The 25,821-nt window shown below is 41.3% G+C and overlaps 1 protein-coding gene across 4 annotated transcripts in view; it reads right to left on the minus strand.

Moving 5' to 3' along the window:
- nod1 (nucleotide-binding oligomerization domain containing 1) overlaps positions 1-25,821 on the minus strand; it is a 63,452-nt gene that overhangs the window by 6,096 nt on the left and 31,535 nt on the right. For all 4 annotated transcript variants that reach the window (XM_041184910.1, XM_041184908.1, XM_041184911.1 and 1 more), the window contains exons 2-8: positions 25,434-25,747; positions 23,861-24,035; positions 20,861-22,661; positions 14,178-14,261; positions 10,623-10,706; positions 6,709-6,792; positions 3,987-4,070 (exon numbers count right to left, since the gene is read on the minus strand). In XM_041184910.1, the coding sequence (XP_041040844.1) occupies positions 3,987-4,070; positions 6,709-6,792; positions 10,623-10,706; positions 14,178-14,261; positions 20,861-22,661; positions 23,861-24,035; positions 25,434-25,640 (2,519 nt within the window). In that variant the 5' untranslated portion in view covers positions 25,641-25,747. The remainder of the gene's footprint in view (positions 1-3,986; positions 4,071-6,708; positions 6,793-10,622; positions 10,707-14,177; positions 14,262-20,860; positions 22,662-23,860; positions 24,036-25,433; positions 25,748-25,821) is intronic.

The following is a 25,821-nucleotide window of genomic DNA, read 5'->3' on the forward strand; positions in this document are numbered from 1 at the left end:
GTCAGTGGTAGGGAAATTATTGGAACAGATTCTTCATGACAGGATTTACTACCATTTGGAAGCAAATGGGCGTATTAGTGAGAGGCAGCATGGTTTTGTGAAGGGGAGGTCGTGTCTCACTAAGTTGATTGAGTTTTTCGAGGAAGTGACAAAGATGATTGACGATGGAAGGGCAGTGGATGTTATCTACATGGATTTCAGTAAGGCCTTTGACAAAGTCCCTCATGGCAGACTTGTACAGAAGGCAAAGTCGCACGGGATCAGAGGTGAGCTGGCAAGATGGATACAGAATTGGCTTGGTCATAGAAGACAGAATGTTGCAGTGGAAGGGTTCTTTTCTGAATGGAGAGCTGTGACTAGTGGAGTTCTGCAAGGATCAGTGCTGGGACCTTTGCTGTTTGTTGTATACATAAATGATCTGGAGGAAAATGTAACTTTGCTAATTAGTAAGTTTGCAGACAACACTAAGGTTGGAGGAGTTGCAGATAGTGAAGAGGATTGTCAAAGGATACAACGGGATATAGATCGGTTGGAGATTTGGGTGGAGAAATGGCAGATGGAGTTTAATCCAGACAAAGTGAGGTAATGCATTTTGGAATGTCTAATACAGGCAGGAATTATACAGTAAATGGCAGAATCATTAAGTGCATTGACGGACAGAGGGATCTGGGTGTCCAGGTCCACAGGTCACTGAAAGTGGCAACGCAGGTGGATAAGGTAGTCAGGGAGGCATATGGCATGCTTGCCTTCATTGGCAGGGGTATTGAGTATAAAAGCTGGGAAGTCATGCTGCAGCTGTATAGAACCTTGGTTAGGCCACACTTGGAATATTGCATGCAATTCTGGTCGCCACATTACCAGAAGGATATGGAGGCGTTGGAGAGAGTGCAGAGGAGGTTTACCAGGATGCTGCCTGGTCAGGAGGTTATTAGCTATTTGGAGAGTTGGAGGAACTCAGATTGTTCTCACTAGAGCGACGGAGATCGGGGGGGGCAACTTGATAAAAGTTTACAAAATTATGAGTGGCATGGACAGAGTAGAAATTCAGAAGCTTTTTTCCCAGGGTGGAAGAGTCAATTACTAGGGGACATAGATTTAAGGTGAGAGGAGAAAACTATAGAGGAGATGTGCGGGGCAAGTTTTTTACGCAGAGGGTAGTGAGTGTCTGGAATTCGCTGCCAGAGGTAGCGGTGGAAGCAGGTACGATAGTGGTGTTTAAGAGGCAGCTTGACATGAATAGGATGGGAATAGACGGATACAGACCCCGTAAGTGCAAAATGTTTTAGTTGATGGGCAATATAATCGGCGCAGGCTTGGAGGGCCGAAGGGCCTGTTCCTGTGCTGTACTTTTCTTTGTTCTTTGTAACTTAACCCCTTGAGTCTGAGTATCATTCTGGTCAATCCAAGCTGCGATCCCTCGAAGGCCAAAGTGTCCTTCCTAAGGTATGATGCCCAGAATTGTTTACAGCATTGTTTACATTATTTATTGTATTTTGCGATCGTCGGGCAGGTGTGATCGGCGGGCCCGCAAGCAGACGTGAAATGCGCTTCCGCCCACGATCAGACCCCAAATGCAATTTCACGCTGGCTGGCCAATCTGGGAAGAGGATGGGTGCCGAGAGAAGGGAGAATGTGGGCTCGCGCTCCCTGAAGGCTGACGGAGCTGCAGTAATTTAAAAATGAAATGAGCTCAATAAACTGCTGCAGACTGTGACAATACTGTAAGTGCAAGCACCTGGCAGCAGGCTACAGAGCAGATCATCCCGCAAATATCGTCTTTTATTTTTTACCCCAGACATTTCATCCCGCCCTGGATGTAGTTTGTAGTGAAAATGTGAAGGCCGTCTGGCCATTTGGCCCATCCGCCAACTGTAAAAGTGGACAGGCTGCAAAAAATCGCTGACAATTACCTCCTTAATGGGCTTAATTGCCCACTTAATTGTTGGCGGGCGTGCTTCTGACTCCTGTGTGCACCCACTGACCGTCATGTTGCACATGAGCACGATGACATCGAGATACATGTCCGATGTTATTTCGCGCAATTCTACGTGTGTTTGGGTTGGAATGCAAGATTCAGGTCCAGGTGCAGTCTGACTAGTATAGCCCTAGTATAACTTTTGCCTACTTGTATTTTAGTTCTTTAGATATAATGGACAGCATTCCAATAGTCATTACGATTATTTTCTGTAGCTGTCCATGACACTTTAATGTTCTATGTAAATAATCCCCAAGTCCCTTTAGCATTCCAATAGTCATTATGATTATTTTCTGTAGCTGTCCATGACATTTTAATGTTCTATGTAAATAATCCCCAAGTCCCTTTAGACTTCCACTTTTTCTAGCTTTTCACCAATTATAAAGTACTCGGTCCTATCCTTTTTAGGTCCAAAATGAATGACCTCACATTTTCCTGCTTTGTAATCAATTTGCCACAGTTTTGTCCATTCATTTAATCTACGAATATCAATTTGTAATTTATGCTTCCATTTACATGGTTTACAATGGTACTTATCTTTATGAAGCCAGCAAACTTGGATAATGGGGTTTTCTATTCCATCATTTAAGCCATTACAAATACAGTGTATGGTTGAAGTCCCAACACAGATATTTGCAAGACATCATGAGTCAGTTCCTGCCAGTTTGGGTACCTACCAATTAGTCCTACTCTCTGTCTCCTTCCGCTTGGTCAATTTCCTCCCCACATCAATAATTTGCTTTCAATTTCATGAGCTTCAACTCTAGCTAACAATTTCTTTAGAGGGATTTTATCAAATGCCTCTTGGAAGTTCATATAATTACCATCCATAGACATTCTCCTGTCCAATATTTCTATCACCTCTTCAAAAAATTCAGTCTGGTTCTTCTTATGACCCACCCTTTGCCAATCCTGCTGGTATCCTGCCTCTCTGATCAGTGAAACATTTCAAGGTGCTCAGACGTTAGGCTAACTGGTCTATACTTCCCTGGTTTCCCTCTCTCATCTTTTTAATTGCATTGTGACATGCACAATCTAAAGGAATGATTCCCGAAACAAAGGAACTTTGGAAGATTATAGTTCGGGCATCTTCAATGTTCTCACCTTCTTCCTTTAATAAACAAGGATGGAAACCATCCAGTCCTGGGGACTTGTCACCTTTATTTTCTTCATTACTGTTATTTTGCTTATGAAAATTTTGGTGAGTCCCATCTCTGATTCGATATTAGGTTCCTAATATTACCCTCTTCCTCTACAGTAAACACTGATGCAAAGTAATTAAACATGTTTGCCATTTTCTTATTTTCATTTACAATGTCACTGCAATCAGTTTTCGAGGAGCCCGTGTTGCTCCTGACAACTTGCTCTTTCCTAACATAATTGTAGAATCATATTTGCTGCTGATTCTGACATCTCTTGCAAGTTTCTTTTCATACTAAAATAAAAACAGAAAATGCTGGAAACATTCAGCAGGTCTGGTAGCATGTGCAGAGAGAAAAACAGAGTTAACGTTTCGAGTCGAATATGACTCTTCTTCAGTGCCAAAGAAGAATCATTTTCAGCTCGAAACACTAACTCTATTTCTCTCTCCACAGATGCTTTAGACCTATTTCCAGTACTTTCTGTTTCTGTTTCCGATTTCCCGCATTTCCAATATTTCGCTTTTCTTATCACGCTCCCTTTTCTTAAAATCCCGTAAAATCAATTTTGTCACCTTTTGTTATTCTTTGTATCTTTCCCATTTGATAGTATCTGTGCTAATGTTTGGATTCTATTATGCTTTTTCTTTTATTTTTATGTTGTTCCTTACCCCTTTAGTCATCAATGACTCTTTTTTTCGCAAATATAGCTCTTGTATACTCTCAAGGCAAGACCACTGGATAGACAGGGCAGCTCAGTGACATTATATCACCATTGGAGCAAGGTTACAGTTCTCAGGGGATGAACTATTTTGGTCAAGCAGGCTTTTACGTGGTTTATGTCATCAAAATGCTGCGATAAATGAGATTACCTGAGCTCTTTTATAGAAGGGTGGTTTCTTATAGCTTCAGCAAAGGCGACAGCGCCTACATCTCCGATCCGATTCCCCCACATCCTGTAATTAAATTCAAAATTTCTCAGGTTGGCAATTGCTATTCAAACAAAGCAGATATATATACAATGTGTGCACCATCAGTGCAAACCATTTTTAGATGTAGCATGCTTAAAGCATGTGTCTGGTCTTCAGGGAAGCTATGTTAAATAGATCAGGGACCCTGTTCAGGTGGTACTTCATCTACATGTGCCCCTTCTCAGGCTGGGACTTTAAGGGCATTAAAAGTACAGTGCAACTGGACTGTACTTCACTGCAAATCACTGGTTAGGCCTCAGCCTGAGCATTGTTGAATTCTGAGTAGCACACTTAAGAGAGGATGTCAAGGCTTCAGAGAGGTTGCAAAGGCAATTTAACAGAATGGTACCAGGGATGAGGGGCTTCAGTTATGTGGAGATGCTAAAGATGTTGGGATTATTCTCCTTAGAGCTTACAAGCTCGAGAGGTCTAATGTGGAGTGTTTTGATAGAGTAAATTAGGATAAACTGTTTCCACTGGCAGGAGGCTCAGTACCCAGAAGACACTTATTTCAGATAATTGGCAAAATGACCAGAGGGAGATGATGAGAATTTTTTAAGCAGCAAGTTTCTTTAATCTGGAATGCACTGTCTGGAAGGGTGTTGAAAGCAGATATAATAAGTTACAAAAGGGAATTTGATATGTAGTCAATAGCTCTTTCAAAGAGCCGGCACAGGCATGACGGACCGAAAGGCATTCTTGTGTGATCTTAAGATTCTATGATACTTCTGACAAGATTGTTATTTATTTCCAAGAGCTGTCCTGGTACCTGACTGCCACGCTTGGGTTGAAGAACTCTAACTGCTATATTGATGAATTTATAGCATAGCAAGGAACATTTTCAGGAGTATCAAAGACTCACTGCTGCTGTACAGTACTAGTAGCCACTGGCAATCTCACTCAGAGAGGCCTCAGGGTCATTATGGTGAGAAACAGAAAAATGCTCGTGAAGTTGGAGGTTAAGCTACCTGTGACTCAGTTGGTAGAATGTCTCGCAGTCAGGCCCCACTCCAGATACTTATGTACATAATCTAGTCGGACACTCCAAGGCAATACTGAGGGAGTGCTGCACTGTCGGAGATGCCATCTTTCAGATAAGACGTTAAACCATGTAGGAGTAAAAGGCCCTATAGCACTATTTAGAAGAACAGGTAAGTTATCCCAGTATCCTGGCAAGTATTTATCACTCAACTAAAACCACTAAACAGATTTGTTTCATTGCTGTTTGTGGGATCTCACTGTATACAAATCAGTGCGTTGTGGTCTAATTTACAACAGTGACTACAGTGTAAAAGTAAAACACTTTAAAACACTTTGGGTCACCCTGAGGTTGTGCAAAGTGCTATATAAATGCAAGATCTTTCTTAGTATCAATTGGTGCCCTTCTGACATTGGGTTTAGAACAAATAGCAGCTTGTTGCGCACCTGACTTTCCTGCATTTGCCTCAGGAATATCAAAACAAAAACAAAAATACCTGGAAAAACTCAGCAAGTCTGGCAGCATTTGCGGAGAGGAACACAGTTAACGTTTCGAGTCTGAATGACCCTTCAACAGAACTAAGTAAAAATAGAAGAGAGGTGGAATATAAGCTGGTTTGGAGGTGGGGTGGGGACAAGTAGAGCCAGTGATAGGTGGAGATGCTGACATTGAGTAAAGCTAGAGATTAGGGAAAAAACTGCCCCCCCACCTCACAGTGAATAAGTGGGGAAAAAAGTTAAATTCCCCATCATTGTGATCCTTTTCCAAATATAAGTACAAAAAAAATCAGCAACTTGAAGTTAACTGCATAGTGAAATGATTTATTTTTGGGAGTGTGATTTAATGGGGAAATAGCAAAATATTTTTGAATCCTGCCAAGTTCTGATTAGCATGGATAAACAAGATACAGTCCTGGCTTGCAAGGTGGTTTACCATGATTTATTTATGATGTACACCAAAAAAAATGGAGAAAATACTTCCATATTTCTCTTTCAAAATGGATGGTCACACTGATTACTTGTGCTAGGTTTCAGTAACTAAAAGAATGTTTTTGCATACAGTTTGATACAAAGGAAATTCCGGGGTTGTTTGTTTAGGGGTCTTTATGCTGGAGAAAACACAAAACTTGTGGTGAAAATGAAACTTTGCATGGATGTTCTTTCAAAGCCACATTTCGAATTGGCATGAAAGCTGCTAAACAGAAGTGAATGCTGAAAAGTGCTGCTGCTGATGAGGTGCAAGCAAAGTTGGAGGCTCCACAAGCAGAGGCCTTCAAAGATGAATAAAAAGAGTTGGGTGCAGTATATAAACCCACAAAAGAATGGGAGGTGGAAGAAAATCTGATTTCACACCAAGTTCCTCCAGGATTAAGAAGCGATTTGATCAAGACGGCTGAAATGTTCTAAGGATTCTTTAGGGTAGGTACTTCAAGAAGTTTCTCATTACACAAAAAACGGATTCATAAATGGGATGGACTTTCATGTAGAAAGGTGGAGAGAAAAGCCCAGAATCATTTAAGAAACATTTCATCATAATAAGATGAACTAGGGTCAAACTGAAATGACCTAAGATCATTTTCTCCAGCCAAAATTATCATGTTATTTTACGAATACCAAGAGCATTAAGACCATATTGTACACTCACCCTATATCTTTGATGGCCTTGTTTTTCTGAATTGCTTGTGCTAATAATTTCCCTCCTTCGCTTGTAAGTTTGTTGAGTCCAATTCTGCAATAACAGATTGATTTAAAAAACTTTAACAATACATATTTATAAAAGTATATTGCTTCAGCCCCAAATATCATACTTGAAGTTTCCCTTTTTCCTTTATGGATTCTTCAATGCTCAAAAAAAGTGTCCCAACAGTAGAGAGTTAGAAGAGGACTTGTCTCGAGGGTTGAAGAAATTGGGAGTTCACTTCTGCAAACCGCAATTCATTCTAGATCAAGTAGTAATTTTAAGAATGTGGTTGATGAGTTTTTGTTAACCAAAAGTATTAAGGGGTATTGGGCAAATGCAGATATATAGGGCTAAATATTTAAAATATCTAAAAATATAGAATCAGTATCGGAGGTGGTTGGATGCTAAAAATACAGCCACTGCTGTACGTGCCAATTTCCCGGATCCCTCCAGGCTCCAGGTTGGGAAGTAGCAGCAGGTCTACCCACCTGTATGCAGCAGGTAGCTGATACAACTTGTTAATGGCCACTTAAGGTCAATTAAAGGAGGCCAATTGGGATTTTCTCATTGGCCTCCAGGTCCCTGCAGGCAACGGGGCCCAGTTTATCAGCCTGGTGGTGGCCTCACGGCAACAAACTCAGGTGGGGGTGTGGGGGTACAGTGCTCCAGGCAGGTCCAGAGGCCCTCCATGCCTGCCTGATGGATGCTGCAGCAGCTACAGATTACCCTGTTGAATTTCTTCAGAAAGATTGCTCTTCTTCCCAGTTCTGCCACTTCAATTCTCCATAATCAACTGGCCCCTGTATTTAGAGGTTTGGATTTAAAGGCCTTGAAATTCCTGAAGAACTGCATAAATGGTCATCTTGATCTCTGGTCTATGTTGAGTCATCACTAATACTGGGGTGAAAAAATTATTCAGTCTTTGCAATCTTCACTCTAACTCATTTCTTCCTCTTCCTTGAAAAATTGTTTTCCTAGGGTTGGATTACAGTAGGGGCTCTCAAAATCCAATTGTAACTTCAGCAAAAACTCTAAGGAAGAGTTATGACTGGTTCTTTATGCCATTTATCGAGGGTTTCCACTGATCATCTGTCAAAGCTATGGAAAGAGACTAAGAGAAACCTGCAGAAATTCTATGCTATTATTGTCATTCAGTTGTGATCCCTCTTCTTAAGGATCTGATGAACAGAAAAAGGCAAGGTCCATCCAATTTGACTTCTTTCACTGTGGTAGTTGTACAATAAAATCATAATGGAGCTGTTGACTAATCACTATCAATCTTTATCAAATAGTCAACAATAGACTCAGATTCCGCTAGTTTCTTGAACGATGTGATCTGCAAGTTGCTAGTCATGATCAAACGCTTCACTCCATCATTGTAAGCACTGATGGGTGCAATAAGGATTAAAAGAGTCTTAGCATCATAACAAGCTTGCCCTGCCCTCATCGAACACAGAGCCGGTACACACTAGGTGAACCTTCAGCCTTGCACACTCCCCACCCCCACAATTAACTTGCAAAAATGAATATTGTGCATTAGTATGAATAAAAACTCTGAATTTATAACTACAGATTTATTTTACATTACAAAGGAGAATATTATGATACCGATTGTACATTCTCATTGTTCTGCACTTTTCACAGGATATGTACAAGCAGAAATGCATATTATGGGCAGAATTTTACGCTGATCAGGTGCACGCCCGACCGGATGATGTCAGGTGAGAGTCCCGATGCCATCCCGCGCTCGTGCGATGATTCGGTTGGCAGGCACATGCAAAAGCCAGAAGTGCACCTGCCGACAATTAAGAGGGCAATTAAGCCCATTAACAGAGCAATTGACTCTGATTTTTCGTGGGCTCTCCAACCTCACGGTTGGCGGATGGGCGAATCGGCCAGGCGGCCTTTACATTTTTTATGAAACCTCGTCCAAGGGCAGGATGAGGTTTCCGTTATGAAATAAAATAAAAATAAAAATAAAAATCTGTGGGCAGCACTTTTATCATCTCTATTTTCAGGTGCTTGATCCTGTTGCTTGGACATTTTCTTCCGGCTTTTGGAAACTTTATTTGATGGTTTTCAGGTCTGCAGCTCTCTGAGGAAGCTTTCTGCCTTCAGGCAGCTTTCCCTCAGCACTCGCCTGTGCCCGCATTGACGTCATCGCCCACCCTCTTCCTACCCCCACCCTTGCAGTGTGGAGCTTTTCAGCACACGTATCACGCTGGCTGGACGTTAATTGGCCAGCGTGAAACTGCAGTCGGGGGGCCGACTGTGGTCGGCTGTCTGTTTATCGGCCGATCCCAGGTCCACCAATTGCGCTTGCCCGCTAAGCTAAAAAATTCAGGCCTATGTGTAATGTGGCTCATGATGTAATACAATATGTTCCGGCAACAGTTAATAGATAATTTTATGCTCAATTTACACAATCAATAGTCATGATGATAGAATGGACTAGATTAAATTGTGTTTTTTTATATGATTTACCAGTTCGTAGTTTTGGAATGGACATGTTGATGTACAAATTTGTAAAACTCTAGGGCAATTAAGGATGAATAATAAATCCTGGCCTAGCCAGTCACTCCCGCATCCCACAAATGAATAAAAATAAACAGAATGAGGAATCATATAAAATTTTGGAAAAGACCGCAATGTGAATACATGGAAACCTATGAGTACATCAGTATGTGTGGACGTATATCAATGGTTCTCGACCTTTCATTCCCACTGCTGAAGCCTGTTTGTTTACTTATGCAGGGTCATGAATAGTTCATTCAGTTTTTTGCCACCCTCCAAAGTTTGCTGCTCTGGGCGACTGCCTAGTTTGCCTAATGGCTGCACCTGCAGGTGGAAGTGGCAACCCTGTCTAATTTTCCCCTCCTTAATCTAGGAGCGTTAAAGCCAGTTGTAACAACCATCTACCCCTCCTGACCACCACCCCCAAGTGTGGCCTAGCTGACTGCGATCAGTCACCTTGGCGAAGACCAGAGATCAAACCTGTGGCCTTGCTGCTCAGAACGGCCCAGCTACTCACTGGAGAAACATACTCAGTTACTGGAGAACTTCATCATCTTTCTAAGCAGATTCACGACTCTGAAACCCAAAACTGTTGCAATCAAATAAAGTTGAACAATTTTCTCTCCTCTTTGTGGCCAACAGCAACTGCTGAATAAACTCATGGATTTCTATCTAGTCATTTAAAGAAACAAACTTACAGATTATTATTCTGCAGCATTGTTACAACCTTCATAATAATCAAACTAACCTAAGCAGTAACAGTGCTTCAGTTGTAGCTCAGTGGTAGCACACTTGCCTGAGTGAAAAAATTGTGGTTTCAAGTTCCACTCCAGAGACTTGAATCCAGACTGAAGCTTCATTGCGGCACTGAGAGAGTGCTGTGCTGTCATAAGGGCTGTCTTTAAGACAACTGAAACCACCCCCCCCCACCTCCCCCTACCCTGCCCTGCCTTCTCATAAAAGGCTGGTCCCATGGCATTATACAAAGAAGAATAGGGGAGATCTCGCTGGTGACTTGACCAGTTTTTATCCCTCTATCAATATCACTAAAGTAGGTTATTTGGTCATTATCTCTTCACTGCCATATTTCCCTACATTGTAACAGTGACTACCCTTCAAAAAATACTTCCTTGGACGTACGGCTCTTTGAGAGATCCTTGCTATATAAATGTAAACTCTCTTCTTTTAATGGGCTTTGCGATGACTATGAGATGCAATAATATTAATCAATCTCTTTTCTAACATTAAAAGCATGCCTTAGTATTTCTGTAGTTTCAATCTGCTATTGGTTAATCTCAATGTTGGCATTAACATTAAATATAGTACAAGTAATTTGCATAAACTGCCAGCATATTATTTCTTACTTTAATGTTCGCAGATATGGGCATTCTTCAACAATTCGGGCGATAAACCGTGCACCAACATCAGTGATCTGATTCCTGTATAGGCTGGAAAAATAACAAATCTTTTTTTTAAGAGTAGTGACTCATCAGTGGGGTGACACCTATATATCGGCAATTAATTATTATCTGCAGTTTTTAAATCTTTCCGTTCCGGCATCATCATTCACTAGCTCACAGAGCTTGTGAATGGAGTAACGTGATGGAATATGATCAGAAAATAAACAACTTACTTTTAAGTTGCTTTTACATTGGCTTCCAAAACTGCGAGTTAGTCATAGAACAGTCACAGCACAGAAGGAAACCATTCAGCCTGGTGTTGCCTCTCTGTAAGAGCAACTCATCGAGTCCCATTCCCCAACTAATTCCGCCTTGCTCTTTCCCTGTAGGTCTGCAATTTCTTTCTTTTCAGGTGCTGATCCAATTCTCTTTCCTATCTGCCTTCACCACACCTTCAGGTTGTGCATTCCAAATCCTAACCTTTTGCTGCATTAAAAAAAAGCTTTCCCTCATGTTGCTGTTGTCAACCATCTTAAATTGGTGCCCTCTGGTTCTCAACCCTTTGCCAGTGGGGCAGTTTCTCTCTATCTTCTCTGTCCAGATTCCCCGTGACTTTGAACACTCCTCTCAACCCCGGTCCCTCGTCCCTGAAACCATTCTCGTAAATCTTTCCTGCAATCTCTCTAAAGCTTTCACTTCCTCCCTAAAGTGCCCAGAATTGGATTCAATAATCCAGTTGAAACTGAAATAAAGTCATAACTTCCTTGCTTTTGTTCTCTATGCCTCTCTTTATAAAGCCTGAGATCCTGTATGCTGAAGTACAAACTTTTTACCACTAGAGACTGACAGTGAGCTGTTGGCAAAACAGGAACAGGAGTAGGCCATTTTCCCTTTGAGCCTGTTCTGCCATTTAGTTAGATCTGTACCTCTGCTCCATTTACCCACCTTATTACCATACCCCTTACTACATTTACCTGACTAAAAACTCTCTCAGTCTTGAAAATCTCATTTGACCTAGTAACCACAACATTTTGGGAGTGTGTGTTCCAGACTTCCACATACTTTATGTGAAAAAGTGCTTCCCGATTTAATTTTAAATGGCTTAGCTCTAATTTTAAGATCATGTCCCCTTGCTCTGGATTCCCCCACTGGAGGAGCTTCTTATCATTTTAAATTTAATTAGATTACCCCTCAATCTTTTACATACAAGGACATACAAACCAAATTTATGCAACTTATCCTCATAATTTACCCTTTATGCCCCAGTATCATTCTGGTGAATATGCGTTGAACGCCCTCCAAGGTGAATATACCCTTTCTGAGAGATGGTGCCCAAAACTGAACAGAGTACTCCAGTTGAAGTTTGATACAACGAAAGCATAACTTCCTCCTTTTGTATTCCAGCTTCCCTGAGGCAGAGACCAACATTCCACCACCCATTTTGATTGTTATTTGGTCCTGTACAATAGTTTTTAGTGTTTCCACTGCTCCTCCACAGTTCCTAGTTTATCACTGTTAAGAAAATATTCTGATCTGTCTTTCTTGGATCCAAAGTGGATGACCTCACAGTTTTCCACATTGTCTTAGTCATTTTCAGCAAGGGTTAGTAATGAGGCAAGACTATTTGTAGCTGTATGTTGGTTATGAAGAGATGTGTATAATGAAAAACGACGGGAAACTTAAAACAAAAACAAAAACAAAAATAAAAATACCTGGAAAAACTCAGCAGGTCTGACAGCACCTGCGGAGAGGAATACAGTTAACGTTTCGAGTCCGTATGACTCTTCAACAGAACTTATACTGCCAGCTGTGGTTCAGTGGGTAGTACTCATATCTTTAAGCCAGAAGGTAATGGGTTCAAGTCCCACTCCAGGGACTAGAGCAGAAAATCCTGGCTGAGACTACTGTGCACTACTGAGGAAGTGTTGCATTGTCGGAGCTGCCATCTTTTGGATTGGGCCTGCCCTCTCAAATGAGTGTAAAGGAACACATGGCACTATTTCAAAGGAGGGCAGGGGAGTTCTCCCCAGAGTCCTAGCCAATATTTATCTTTCAACCAACATCACTAAAACAAATTAATTGACCATTTATTTCATTGCTGTTTTTGAGACCTTGCTGTGTTTGGTTGCCACATTTCCTACGTTACAACAGTGACTAGATTTCAAAAGTACTCCATCGCCTGTGAAGTACTTAGGCCACTGCAGCCATGAAAGGCAGTGCAAGTCTTTCAGGCCTGTCTTTTTCATAGTTAAAACAGAATTATTGTGCACTGAATGAGCTCAGCCTGTGCTGTTTCTCAGAATGTAACATTTCATCATTTGTTGAAGAAAAAAAATTTTGCTACTCGAAAATACTCTATTGACAAAGGGCCGTTTCTCAGACTGAGACATAAAAGTGTGTTAAAATAGGCTTTTGACTTGTGCTACAAGATGACAATTACAGTCAGAACATCAAAATTTAGAAATCAAAACAATTCAAAACATTTCACACTCAGCTCAACAGCAGCACCCCATGAGAATAAATAACACAGCATTAATTCAATGGAACTCACGAATACTGCGATGGGAAAATGTGAATTTAGAAAACTTATTGGCCAGGTTCTCTGATCCAGTACTGAGTAATCATGATTATTTACTGAATTCTTTAAAGCAAAAGCTGGACCTGCCCCTGCCTGGAGGCAGAGATCACTTTGTGCAAGAGTGAAATGTTAATCAGGGTCAGAGTGATCTCGTGGAATAGTTCCAATTGTCTAAGAAGGTCAAAAAGGAATTCTTCAAATTTCACCACACCATGTCACCCATGTACCACCCCCTCACCCCTGCCCCTCCAAATTGGCTTGAGTATTTATCTGTTGTTTTTCTTCTCCCAGGAGATCATATGGTTTCAAGTAGGGTGTGGTAGAGAGTGTGGATATTGTGATTCAGAAGTCAGTGTGGTTTGTCAGGAGAGATTGGATAGACCAGAGAGTTTTTTCACATGTTCGCATGTTTGTATTACAATGTATTGTTGGGGGGGGGGGGGTATGTGTGTGTGTGTGTGTGTGTGTGTGTGTGTGTGTGTGTGTGTGTGTGTGTGTGTGTGTGTGTGTGGGGGGGGATAGGAGCAGACAATGACAAGCCACTGTTTCAAAACTAGTGTCCATTGTACAAATGTACAGTGATTTCCCTGACACCCAATATGGCAGATTATTTAATCAACCTGGTCTGAATTTCCTCACAGTCTGGGGAACCAGGAGGAGATAAAGCTGGAACAAGAGGCACATCCCAAAGGACCCAGAAAAGTTGAGTTTCCACCCAGAAAACCTACAGTACCTACTTCTTCCCTTCACGCGCAGATGACCTTATCTTGACCCTCAACTACTCCGCCTGGCTGTGCAGAGGTCGCGGTTGAAAGGGATCCAACTCCACGGCTGCTCAGTAGGCCCGGAGGGTCTTCAGGGCCAACAACCATAATTCACAGAATGATTACACATAATGTTGTATATTCATTGTGCAAAAAATATATTTACTCACCACTTACCCAAGGATTTTAATAATTTTGTACTTTGTGAGTTCTTCAGCCAGTACCTTGGCTCCATCATCTGTGACCTGATTTACACTCAATCTGAGTTTAATGACAAAGGACACATTAGAGTGAACAAGATACATCACACAGAAAAGACAAATAAAGTTATGATAGCTTAGCAATAACTAGCCAATCACACTGCACATGAGATGTGAAGATCAAGTCTTCAGCTAAAGTGGGGTTAGAAGGCTGGGGGACAATTGCATCAAAGAAGCAGATACACATATTGATAGTCTGGCAGAATGTCAAATAAAGAAGCATTGCTGACCATTTCATATTAATTATTTAATTTGGCTACTTTGACACATTGGATAAAGATGTGATGCATCCGTCAGGCTGACAGCCATGTGAATAACACATTTCTGATATGGTCATACCGCAGCTTAAGGAGCTACAGAGAAAGAGGAAATGGGTGGCTGCCAGGCAGTCAGGGAGGACCAGACAGGCAGTGCAGGAATCCCCAGAGTGCATCTCGCTCTCCAGCCAGCATTCAGTCCTGCATACGAGTGAAGATGATGCTTCCTCTGTGGAGTGCAGCCAGAGCCAAGTGCACGGCACCACGGGTAGCTCATCTACACACAGGCAGGGGGAAATTGGAAAAGCAATGGAGTTGGGATTTGATTATCAAAAAAACAGATTCTGCAGCTGCAGACGTGAATCCAGGATGTTAGGTTCTTCCTCGATGCAAGGGTCAAAGATGTCGCTGAGTGGCTAAAGTGCACTTTGAGAGGCAAGGGTGAACAGTCAGGGTCGTGGTTCATATCAGTACCAACAGCATAGGTAGAAAGAGGGATGATGCCCTGCAGGCAGGTTTAAGGGAGCTATGAAGGAAACTAGCAAGCAGGACCTCAAAGCTAGTAATCTACGCGTTACTGCCTGCATAGAAATAGAAGGAAAGAGCAGATGAACGCGTGGCCGGAGAGATAGTGAAAGAGGGAGAGCTTTAGATTCCTGGGAAATTGGGACTGGTTCCATAACAGAAGGAACCTATACTGGCTGGTCAGATTGCACTTCAACAAAGCCACAATGAATGTCTTCATGTGGCTTTTGGAGAAGGTTTAAACTAACCTGATAGGGGGGGGGGGGGGTGAGAATCAGGACGTAGCAATAGAAAAGAGAAACAAGGTGCACAAAGGATTGGGAGAGACTGATTTCACTAGAAGAAGAAATAGTAAGGAATTAAGGTGGGGTCAGAGTAGAAGAGAATGCAATTAGGTCTAAATTAGGTTTACTGTGCATGTACGTAAACTTTCAAAGAATGATAAATAAGGTGTAGATAACCACATGGGAATACAATGTTGTGGCAATAACAGAGACCCGTCTCAAAAAGGGCAGGAATAGGTATTAAGTATTGGTGTATACAAGATATTCAGGAAACATAGGGAAGGAAATAAAGGGGTGGTGGTATTTATTAAGGAGAACATAACAGTGCTGGAGAGAGACAACATCCAAGAAGGGAGCAGAACAGAATCTATTGATTACAGCTAAGAAACAATAGAGGGTCTATTATATTAGGGTATATTCTATAAGCCATCAACTAGTGGGAAAGATACAGAGAAGCAAATTTGCAGGGAAATTACAGAGGTGTAAAAATTATAGAGCAGTGATAATGGAGGACTATAATTACCCCAATCTAGACTGGGATCACAATAGTGTAGCATGCAGAAAGGTGGAGGGATGAGTTTTGAAGTGTGTTCCAGAGAATTTTCTTGTTCAGTGTGCATCTGGTCCAACATGGAAGCTGGATCTGATTCTGGGGAATAAGGTGGGTCAATTGGATCAAATGACAGTAAGGGGAACCTTCAGGGAACAGTGTTCAATGTGTTAAAAGGTTTAAGTTAGCTATGAAAAAGGACATGTAGCCATCTAGGGTAAAAATTTGGCGGAGGGTAATTTCAGTGGCATGAGACCAGATCTTGCACAAGTCAACTGGGATCAAATGAAATCAAACTGTAATGGAACAATGGGACGCATTTACAGAGATGATGGTTTGGTTGCAGACAAGATACCCATGAAGAGGAAAGGTAAGGCAGCAAATCCAGAACTCCCTGGATGACAAAATTGATAGAGATGGAGCAGAAAAAGGGGTATATGACAGATGTCAGGTTGATAATACAAGGGTGAGAACTAGGCTGAATTTCAAAAGAGGGGAAGTGAAAAAGGGAATAAAGAGATGCAAAGTGATGAGAAGAGATGGTAGCTAGCATAAAAGGGAGCCCCAAAAGTCTTCTACAGGCATACAAATTGCAAAAGGATAGTAAGAGGATAGAGGCCAAAAAGGGGACCTATACATGGAGAAAGAGGACATGCTGAGGTATTAAATGAGTACTTTGTGTCTTTCTTTACCAAGGATGAAAATGTTTCTGAAGTCATAGTGCAACAGGAGAACAGGAGGCAGTTCAGGCACTGGATGGGCTAAAAGTTGCTAAGTCACCAGGACTGGATGGGATACATCAAGGATACTGAGGGAAATAAGGCTGGAAATTGCAGAAGCAGTAGGCATAATCTTCCAACTCTCTTTAGATACAGGGGTGGTGCTAAAGGACTAGAGAATTGCAAATGCTACCTTTGTTCTAAAAATGGTAGTAAGGATAAACCCAGCAACTACAGCTCAGTCAGTTTAACCTCAGCGATTGGAAAGCTCTCAGAAACAATGATCCAGGGCAAAATTAACAATCATTTGGGCAAGTGAGGAATAATTGAAGAAAGCCAGCATGGATTTGTTAGAGGCAAATCGTGTTTATCTAAACTGGTTGAGTTTTTTTTGATGAGTTATAAGAGAAGTTTGATGAAGGTACTGTGGTTGATGTAGTGTACAGATTTCCAAAACACATTAGATAAAGTGCAAAGCTGAAGTTGATGGAATAAAAGGGTCTCTGGCAGCATGGATACAAAGTTGGCTGAGCAACAGGAAACAGAGAGTAGTGGTGAATGGTTGTTTTTTTGATATATATATTAATGACCTAGACTTAGGTGTACAGATGAGGCAACAATGGGTGGACACATGGCAGCTGAAATTTAATGCAAAAAGGTGTGAAGTGATACATTTTATTAGGAAGAATGAGGAGGGGTGATACAAAATAAAGGCTGCAGTTCTAAAGGAGGGTGGAGGAACAAAGAGACCTGGGGGTTCATGTGGACAAATTGTTCAAGGTGGCAGGGGGAGTTGAGAAAGTAGTTAAAATGTACACATGATCCTGAGTTTTATAACTAGATGCACAGTGTACAAAAGCAGGGAAGTTATGAAAAACCATTATAAAATACTGGTTCAGTTACAACTGGAGTTTGTGTTCAGTATTTCTGGGCACTACACTTTAGGAAGGATGTGAAGCCATTAGTGAGAATGCACAGAAGATTTATGAAAATCGTTCCAGGGATTAGGGACTTCAGTTATGTGGATAGATTGGAGAAGCTGGAGCTGTTCTCCACAAGGAGGAGCAGGTTGAGAGGAGATTTGATAGAAGTGTTCTAAATCATGAGGTGTCCAGACCGAGTACAGAAAGAGAAACTGTTCCCATTGGCAGAAGGGCTGAGAACCAGAGGACATAGCTATGAGGTGAATAACAAAAGAACCAACAGTGACAAGAAAAGACTTTTCTTACGCAACGAGTTGTTAGGATCTGGAATGCACTGCTTGAGAGTGTGGGGGAGACAGATTCAATTGTAGCTTTCAAAACAGAATTGGATAAGCACCTGAAGAGATAAAATTTGCAGGGCTGTGGCGAAAGGGCTGGGCAGTGGGACAGCTGATTTGCTGTTGCAGAGAACCGGCACAGGCATAACAGGCCAAATGGCTTCCTTCTGTGCTACAAACATTCCATGATTGTTTGTAGACATACACCCAATACCTATCTTTAAAAGCTTTACTGCAATGATATATGTATTTGTGTGGGCAAATATTGTATATAACAATAAAACAATAGTCTGACGATGTATTAGATAAGAATGTAAAGAAAGACTTGCATTTATATAGTGCCTTTGAATATCTCAGCATATCTCAAAACACTTTACAACCAAGAAGTGCTTCTGAAGTGTAGCCTGTCTTACAATGTAGAAAATGCAGTAATCAATTTGTGCACAGCAAGCTCTGGCAAACAGTAATGTGACTTAATTGATATATTCCTGTGTCATTCTTTTCTATTATAAGCAAATTTCTTTGTCCATATTTGTAATGGCATTTGATTCTATAAATTTGTTGTGCTGTAATAACGCCCTCTTGACAGTGGTGGTGCTATAGCAGCTCTACTTTGCATCTCTCATTTTTAGAGTGCACACTTCAGCAAAGCTCCAATGCCCCAGTTAACTCTACTTCCCAAATTGCAGTATTTTTTGTCAGGATCTGAGAGTGTTGGATGGTTAACTTAATTATCACTAATGATTACATTCTTTAAGGAAGGCAGGCAAATGAGTGTATTCCATAGTAAATTTTGGACATGAAGGAATTCTGAGCGAATATTTCACTCCACGTGTCAGAGAAAGACTGCAACGTATCCTTCATGTTAACTGGTCCTTAAGTCTTCACCCATTATTGTTCCTATTTTTACAGCCATGATGTAACATAAAGTGGCTGTTCTGACCCAACAACTTGAGATGGCTGAGAAATTGTTAAGTTTATAGGTGCATCCCTCCTGTAATGCATAGGATTATGAGCAAGTCAGTAAAATACAAAATTCTGTTTTGAATCAAGATTGTTTGTAAACATATCTATCCAATCCTCATGTCTTCCTCCTTAGCATTCTGAATATTCTTCACTTCTTTCCAATTATTTTCTATTCAAATAACAGTACCAAAGTATTTTCCTGAGTACGTATATATACACAATAACAGTGTACACTAGTGCTATAGAAGTGAAATAAATCACAGAATACTTATTTTCACAGTTCCTCCTCATTTTGTTGTTGGTCCTTCAAAATAACAACTTGTGTTTATAATGCATGTCACAAGAGTAGAATCAGACAAAAATTGACAATGAAAGAAAAAGTAGGACAGGTGGTCAAAGTTTGGGCAAAGAGATAGGTTTTATGGAACGTCTTACAGAAAGAGGGAAAGGTGGAGAAGTTTTTGGAAGAATCTCAGAGCTCAGAACCTAGAGAGCTAAAGGCATGACTGCCAATTGTGAGGCAACTGACATCAGGGAGACACAAGAAGTCAGAAATGGAAAAAGAGGTCTCGGGTGGTTGGAGGGCTCAAGGAGGTTACAGAAATAGGGAGGAACAAGGGCATGGAGGAATGCTTTTGCTCACCTGAGGCATTAACCTCGTCAAAGGTCACATTGGATTTCAAACTTAGCACCTTCTACTCAAATCTACCCTCATGTTCTGATTCTTAGTTTCCTCAGGAAGAGCAGAAAAGCCAGAATGTGGAATTGCGCAAGAGAAGGGCAAAGAGAGATTTTATGGAGGTGTTCAAAATTGGGTAGAATTTTGGTAGACAGAGAAATTGTTTCCATTGACAGAGGGTTGAAAGCCAAAAGATATAGCTGGCAACAGAACCCAGAAAGGAGCTGAGGATTTTTTTTTTAAACTCAGCAAGTAGCTATCATGTGGAATGCACTACCCAAAATGTTGGTGGAAACAGATTGAAAAGTAACTTTCAAAAGGCGGTTGGATATAAAACTGTACTGGAAAAAGAAACGTTAGAAGGGCTATGGGGGATGAGTAGGGGATTGGCTCTAAATGGACAGCCCTTTCAAAGAACTGGTACAGATGCAATGGGTTAAAAGGCCTCCTTCTGTCATGCATGATTCTGTGACTTAACTCACTTTGTTGAAAAATGATGTTTCAGTTCTCAAAGCGTGCACCTTTAACATGTGAGATGGAAAGAGCCTTTGTCTATCAACCTGGCTCAGAGCTGGCAATCTCTCCCCTGAGACAGAGGTTGTGCATTCAAACCATACTCCAGAGACTTGAATGGATAATCTAGTCTGACATTTCAGTACAGTATTGTGTGGGTGGTTCATCAACACTTCTGGGATGAACTGTTAAACTGAGGCCCCATTTGCCTGCTTAGGTGGCCATCATTCTCCTCACTACTAAGACAGATTAACTTGACATTAGTTTCACTGTTTGCGGGGCCTCGCTGTGTAAAATCAAATGCCACATTTACCTATAGGACAACAGTGACTAGAGTTCCAAAGTAATTAATTATCTGTAATGTATCCTGGGACATATTGGAGGATGCAGAAGATGCTAAATAAATGCAAATTCCTTCAAAGAATATACTATGCAGCTGAAGGTGCCGTCCTTCAGATGAGCTGGTAAATTGAGGCCCCCCCACCACCTCCAAGATGTCATCAGTGAACATAAAAGGTTACCGAGCACTATGTTGAAGATGACCAGGGGAGTTCTCAATGGTGTCCTTCCAATTTCTATCCCTCAACCAACAATATTTAAAAAAAGAAACAGATACCTGGTAGTTTATCATTCTGCTGTTAGTGGGGGTTTGGTCTGTGCAAATTGCCTGCCATGTTTTCCTACATTACAACAATGGCTACACTTCAGAAGTACTTAATTGGCTGTGAAGCACTTTGGGATGTCCTGACATCCTGAAAGGCGCACGTTCTTTCTTCCTTTCCCTTCTATCCGAATGACACAACTAATACTTTGATGAAGAATGGAAGAGAATCTCTGAAAACATACCTAACCACTGTGAGTTTATCAAAACAAGGAATTAGCTCTTTCACTCCATAGTCATTGATATTATTGTTGTCCAATTCAAGTGCAATTGATTTTTTACGATGGCGCAAAATATTTGCAATTGCACTGCAGTCGGCAGAGAAAGCATTGCAAAAGGTGAGCTTGATATAATCAGCACAAATCCCCTTAGCTGCAAGTTTGGCTACTGCTTCACTCTGGGTTTCAAAAATGTAGCGCATCAGCCAGACAAAACGGGGCAAGGCTTGCACTTTAGAAAATTCTTCAAATGGCGCTTGAGGAAGATTTTTTAAGTGTGACTTTACACAGTCGGCGAGGTAGGCCTTGAGCGCTGACCGTTTCCTTTGGACACTTCCTGTGGAAGCCAAATGCTTGAATAAATCCCTCTTAGCTTTAGACAATAGGCCGCAGAGGAAAAGTGTAGTGAACTGCAAATGTTCATTCGTTTCAAATGGGTCCTTTCTGTGGTGTGTGTTATAGCCCAAACATCTTAACAAAAGAACATTGGCCCGGGCTCCAGTCAAGTAGCTATCACATGTGGCAAAAAACCTAATGATTTCCATTGCACTGATTTTCTCATCCACAACCAAGGAAAATGCAGCAAAGAATGACTGGAGAGTCAAATGAAGGAACTCATATGTTGATTGGCTCCCACATCCATCGTAATGTCCCGTATTCTTGACAAAGCCCAACTGTAAATCCTCCTCTGAGATGTCAGCCGCTGTGATTTGCTCCTGACTGAAGATGAAGTTGCTGTTTTCAATCCCCTCTTTTGCCAATTTGCCCAATCTCATTAGTGCATCCTTCTTTGCTTTGAATGTCTCACTTTGACTATTGTTTCTTTTGTTCAATCCTGTTTTGGAAGAACGGTTTAGGAAAACCTCTAACATCAACAGGTAAATGTCAGTCAACGTGACATATTCCAACAACTGCTGGGAACTAGACTCGGACTGAAAGTGTTCGTAACATTTAAATATAATCCAGCAAAACAACGGCACTGAGCATAAACTGCACAGGTGAGGATTTGCCTCCAGCTGGGTCAAAACCGAGGTTTGGAGGGGTTTATTTTTGAAGAACCTCTTCAAATACTGCAGTAAATGGTCCTTGGAAAACCCCTTCAGTGTCACTCTCTTTCTCACCATTCTCAATGGTAGATTTGTACCAGTTCGTGCTGTCAATATTTTTTTGGAACATTTTAATAACTTTCCTCGGAGAAGATTCATCAACAGGGCCACAGGATGTGTGGGGTCAAAGGGCGAGGAGATGTCAGGGATATCATTAAGGTCACAGTCAACATTAATTTCATCAAACCCATCCAGTGTGAAGAGAACAGAAGCTGGGTGTTGTCGGATGTAGCTGAATATCTCATCGGCATCTTTATCAGGGTAACAGTTGTATTTGAATAGTAGATCTCGGAGAGAGATCTTATCTTCCTCCTTAAAGCTATTGAATATTCGACATCTAAATTTGAAGAAGAATTTAACATCAGCACAGAGCTCCCCTTTGGACCACAAGTTCTGAAGTCTCTTGAGCAGAATGGTCTTACCAACCCCAGCATCACCAGTTACAAACACTGTTTCTGCATCTTCATTGATGACTCCAGTATCATTGAACAAATCATCTAAGTGTGAAATGCTTCCTTTGGTTTCATTGACCGCGTTGATTAATTCCATAAGAGTCTCAGTGTAAGTATCATCCAACAAGATGTCTTCTTTCTGGACGTAGGAAGTGACGAACTTTGTGTCCTGCCGTAGATCATGTTTAATCTTTTGAATGTACTGAGAGACTGAAAAAAAAATGAAAAGTTATTACAACTGGTTTTTACTCTGTAACTGTAATCATCCAAACAGGCCTACTTATCGTATACCACTTCAGACAACTGTTGGGACCAGTACTAAGAGATAAAATCTATCAGTAAAAGGCTGAACAGGTTGGGACTTTTACTATAGAAAAGAGAATGCTGAAGGATCGAGTGAAAGGGAAACGAAGAGAAAACGTTTCCATTTCTAGGAAGTCCAAAACTAGGGCCTATAATTGTAAAACAGTTTCAAATAAATCTTTTCCCGAAGAATGGTATGAATGTGAAACTTGCTACCACAAGTAGTTGAGGTGAGTGGCATAGATGTATTTAAGGAGAAGCTAGATAAGTCCATGAGGAGTAAAGGTCAGAAAGATATGCTGATAGGGTTAGATGAAGAGGGATAAAGGAGGGCTAATGTGGACCATTAATGGTGGTTAGACCAGATGGGGTGAATGGCCTCTTCTTGTGCTGTATATCCTACATAATTCAATGCAATATCTCCCAAATTTCACCTTAGGGGTATGGTTTGAAATAAATATTGTTCTTGGAAAGAACCCTTCTGTGTTCATCATTCTCCCTTGGTCTTTCTTAGACACTCTCCAATAGTGATCAGAACACAAGCAAGTTCACAGACAGGTGGCAGCAGTGGAAATTACAAGGAAATATTAATAAGGTACAAATTGTAAATTTTGTTTCTTCCTTTTACACAGACGTTGACAAGAAGAAAACCAAGGGAGTAAAAGAAAGATGCATATAATCCAGAAGATTCGAGCACTAATTGTTCAAAGTGTTGTATAATTAATAATAATCTAGCCAATCTCCTATTGTGTTGCAAATAAAAGTCAAGCCACGTGTAATCTTCAGGTGAGGTAGGAGGAGCGGATTTAGAGGGCAAGGCATAATTGGACCAGGGAACATAAATAGTTAAGTTTCCATTTGAAAATCGCATATTCTGTCCTTAATTTTGTATCTGTGTTACAAATTCCCATATCTCTGTTTATAGCAAACTGCTCATGCAAACTTGTTAGGCTGCAGTAACACTTTTGTGCCCTGCCATATCACCACCAGGGGGAAGGTTTAATTACAGTGAGACAGGTTTACCTCAGGATGTACAATGGAAAAAGCTGAAAGGAAGAAAAATTTATAATTAATTAATTGATTGGATATGTGGAAGAAATACTTACTGGCGTCTGTGATAATTACTGGTTTGGTCAGTATGTGTTCTGATGGCTGATACTGTATTTCTTTCAGCCATGGGCTAAGGTTGGTGTAAACCTCACTGGCCTGGTACAAAATGTGTAGGAAATATTCTGCTGTTTCTTCGCCTTTGCTCTCAACCAGATCCAATATTTTTCGAACCTAAAAGAAAGCACGTTACATCGTAATGGATGTCGCAGACATTCACCAGGATTCATAAATCAATCTGATAGTAAGGGCGCAGTGAGTTTGGAGTCTCAACCCAGGTCCTAGTGGGCTGCAGAGCACAGCAGTCCCTCATTTGACTCAACCTCATGGGTCCAGAGGAGGTTCACGAGAACGATCCCAGGAATGAAAGGCTTAACATATGAGGAACGTTTGAGAACTCTGGGTCTATACTCGATGGAGTTTAGAAGGATGAGGGGGGATCTGATTGAAACTTACAGAATACTGACAGGCCTGGATAGAGTGGATGTGGGGAAGATGTTTCCATTAGTAGGAGAGACTAGAACCCGAGGGCACAGCCTCAGAGTAAAGGGAAGACCTTTTAGAACAGAGGTGAGGAGAAACTTCTTTAGCCAGAGAGTGGTGAATCTATGGAATTCATTGCCACAGAAGGCTGTGGAGGCCAGGTCATTGAGTATATTTAAGACCGAGATAGATAGGTTCTTGATTGGTAAGGAGATCAAAGGTTACGGGGAGAAGGCAGGAGAATGGGTTTGAGAAACTTATCAGCCATGATTGAATGGCGGAGCAGACTCGATGGGCTGAATGGCCTAATTTCTGCTCCTATGTCTTATGGTCTTATGATCCAACAGTATGGTTAGTTTTACGCACTGACTTGCCTTTCTTGGATTTTAATTTCTTCATCAAAGCTCTTTGTTCAATACCTCTGACTATTTCCAAAGATTTGTGCCTCAAATGGATATTTTTACCTTACGACGGATGTACGGAGCCACCAATCACATTTGTGTATTCTAACTAGTGTGGTTTGCAGAATTTACCCTGCATGCCATTGAAAGATATACATGGATATGTCTCCTCATTCTGTGAGCATCTGAGAAGTTCTTCAGTTTTAAGGAAACTGAAGATTGAATTTTCAAAGCTTTATTTTTTTCTTATATCATGTATTATTGGGATAGTTTTAGCCTAAGCCATCCACCAGGCATGGAGGGGGCTTGGGTCTCTGTCAGTTTTACAACCCATATGATTTAGTTCTCCAATTAAATCAACTGCAAGGCCTCCCACTCCCTTCTGTGCTCACAAATCCCTAACACGTGGTCCCAGTGCTCTCTGATTTAAAAAATATGCCCAATACACCCAGACACTCATCCTTGTCAATGCTCACAGATTCCTGTACCCCTCCCCCTGTAATCCCAGTACTTGCTCCAGAACCTCTGTCACCAGTGTAGCCAGAACCATCTCCCGTGCTCCAAGATTCAGGGTACCGTCTCAAAATACTGTAGGATCTTGATGCTACCCCTGCCAGACCTAGGCCCTCTCTTGGATTCACCCAGATCTCTACACAGACATTTGAGCTGTGGTGCATGGAGTCATTACCTTAGCTGCTTGTGTAGGATGCTGCTGTGACAATTCAGCCTCTTCATTGGAAATGTATTCATGTTTTATCAAGTTGTTCAGGACACACTCTGTGTTCTTGATGCAACCAACCAAAACCTCTCGGTGAAACTTCAGCAACTTAGTAAAGGAGTGGGTTGATATGATTGACACTTGTTGCTGTGACCCAGGCTGGCACACACTATCCATTCTTGCACAAGCATCCTCTGCATTGGAATCAAGGACCTCTACAATCTTCCCTTGCCAGGCTGGTCACTCAGATGCAGGATTTCATTTCTGGATTCCGCATCATGCATCTATGTAAATCATAATATATTAAAAACATAAAGGTTAAACTATTAATACCAATTAAAACATACTAATGGTGCAA

This window comes from Carcharodon carcharias, chromosome 3 (genome assembly GCF_017639515.1).
Source record: "Carcharodon carcharias isolate sCarCar2 chromosome 3, sCarCar2.pri, whole genome shotgun sequence".
NCBI classification, from domain to species: domain Eukaryota; kingdom Metazoa; phylum Chordata; class Chondrichthyes; order Lamniformes; family Lamnidae; genus Carcharodon; species Carcharodon carcharias.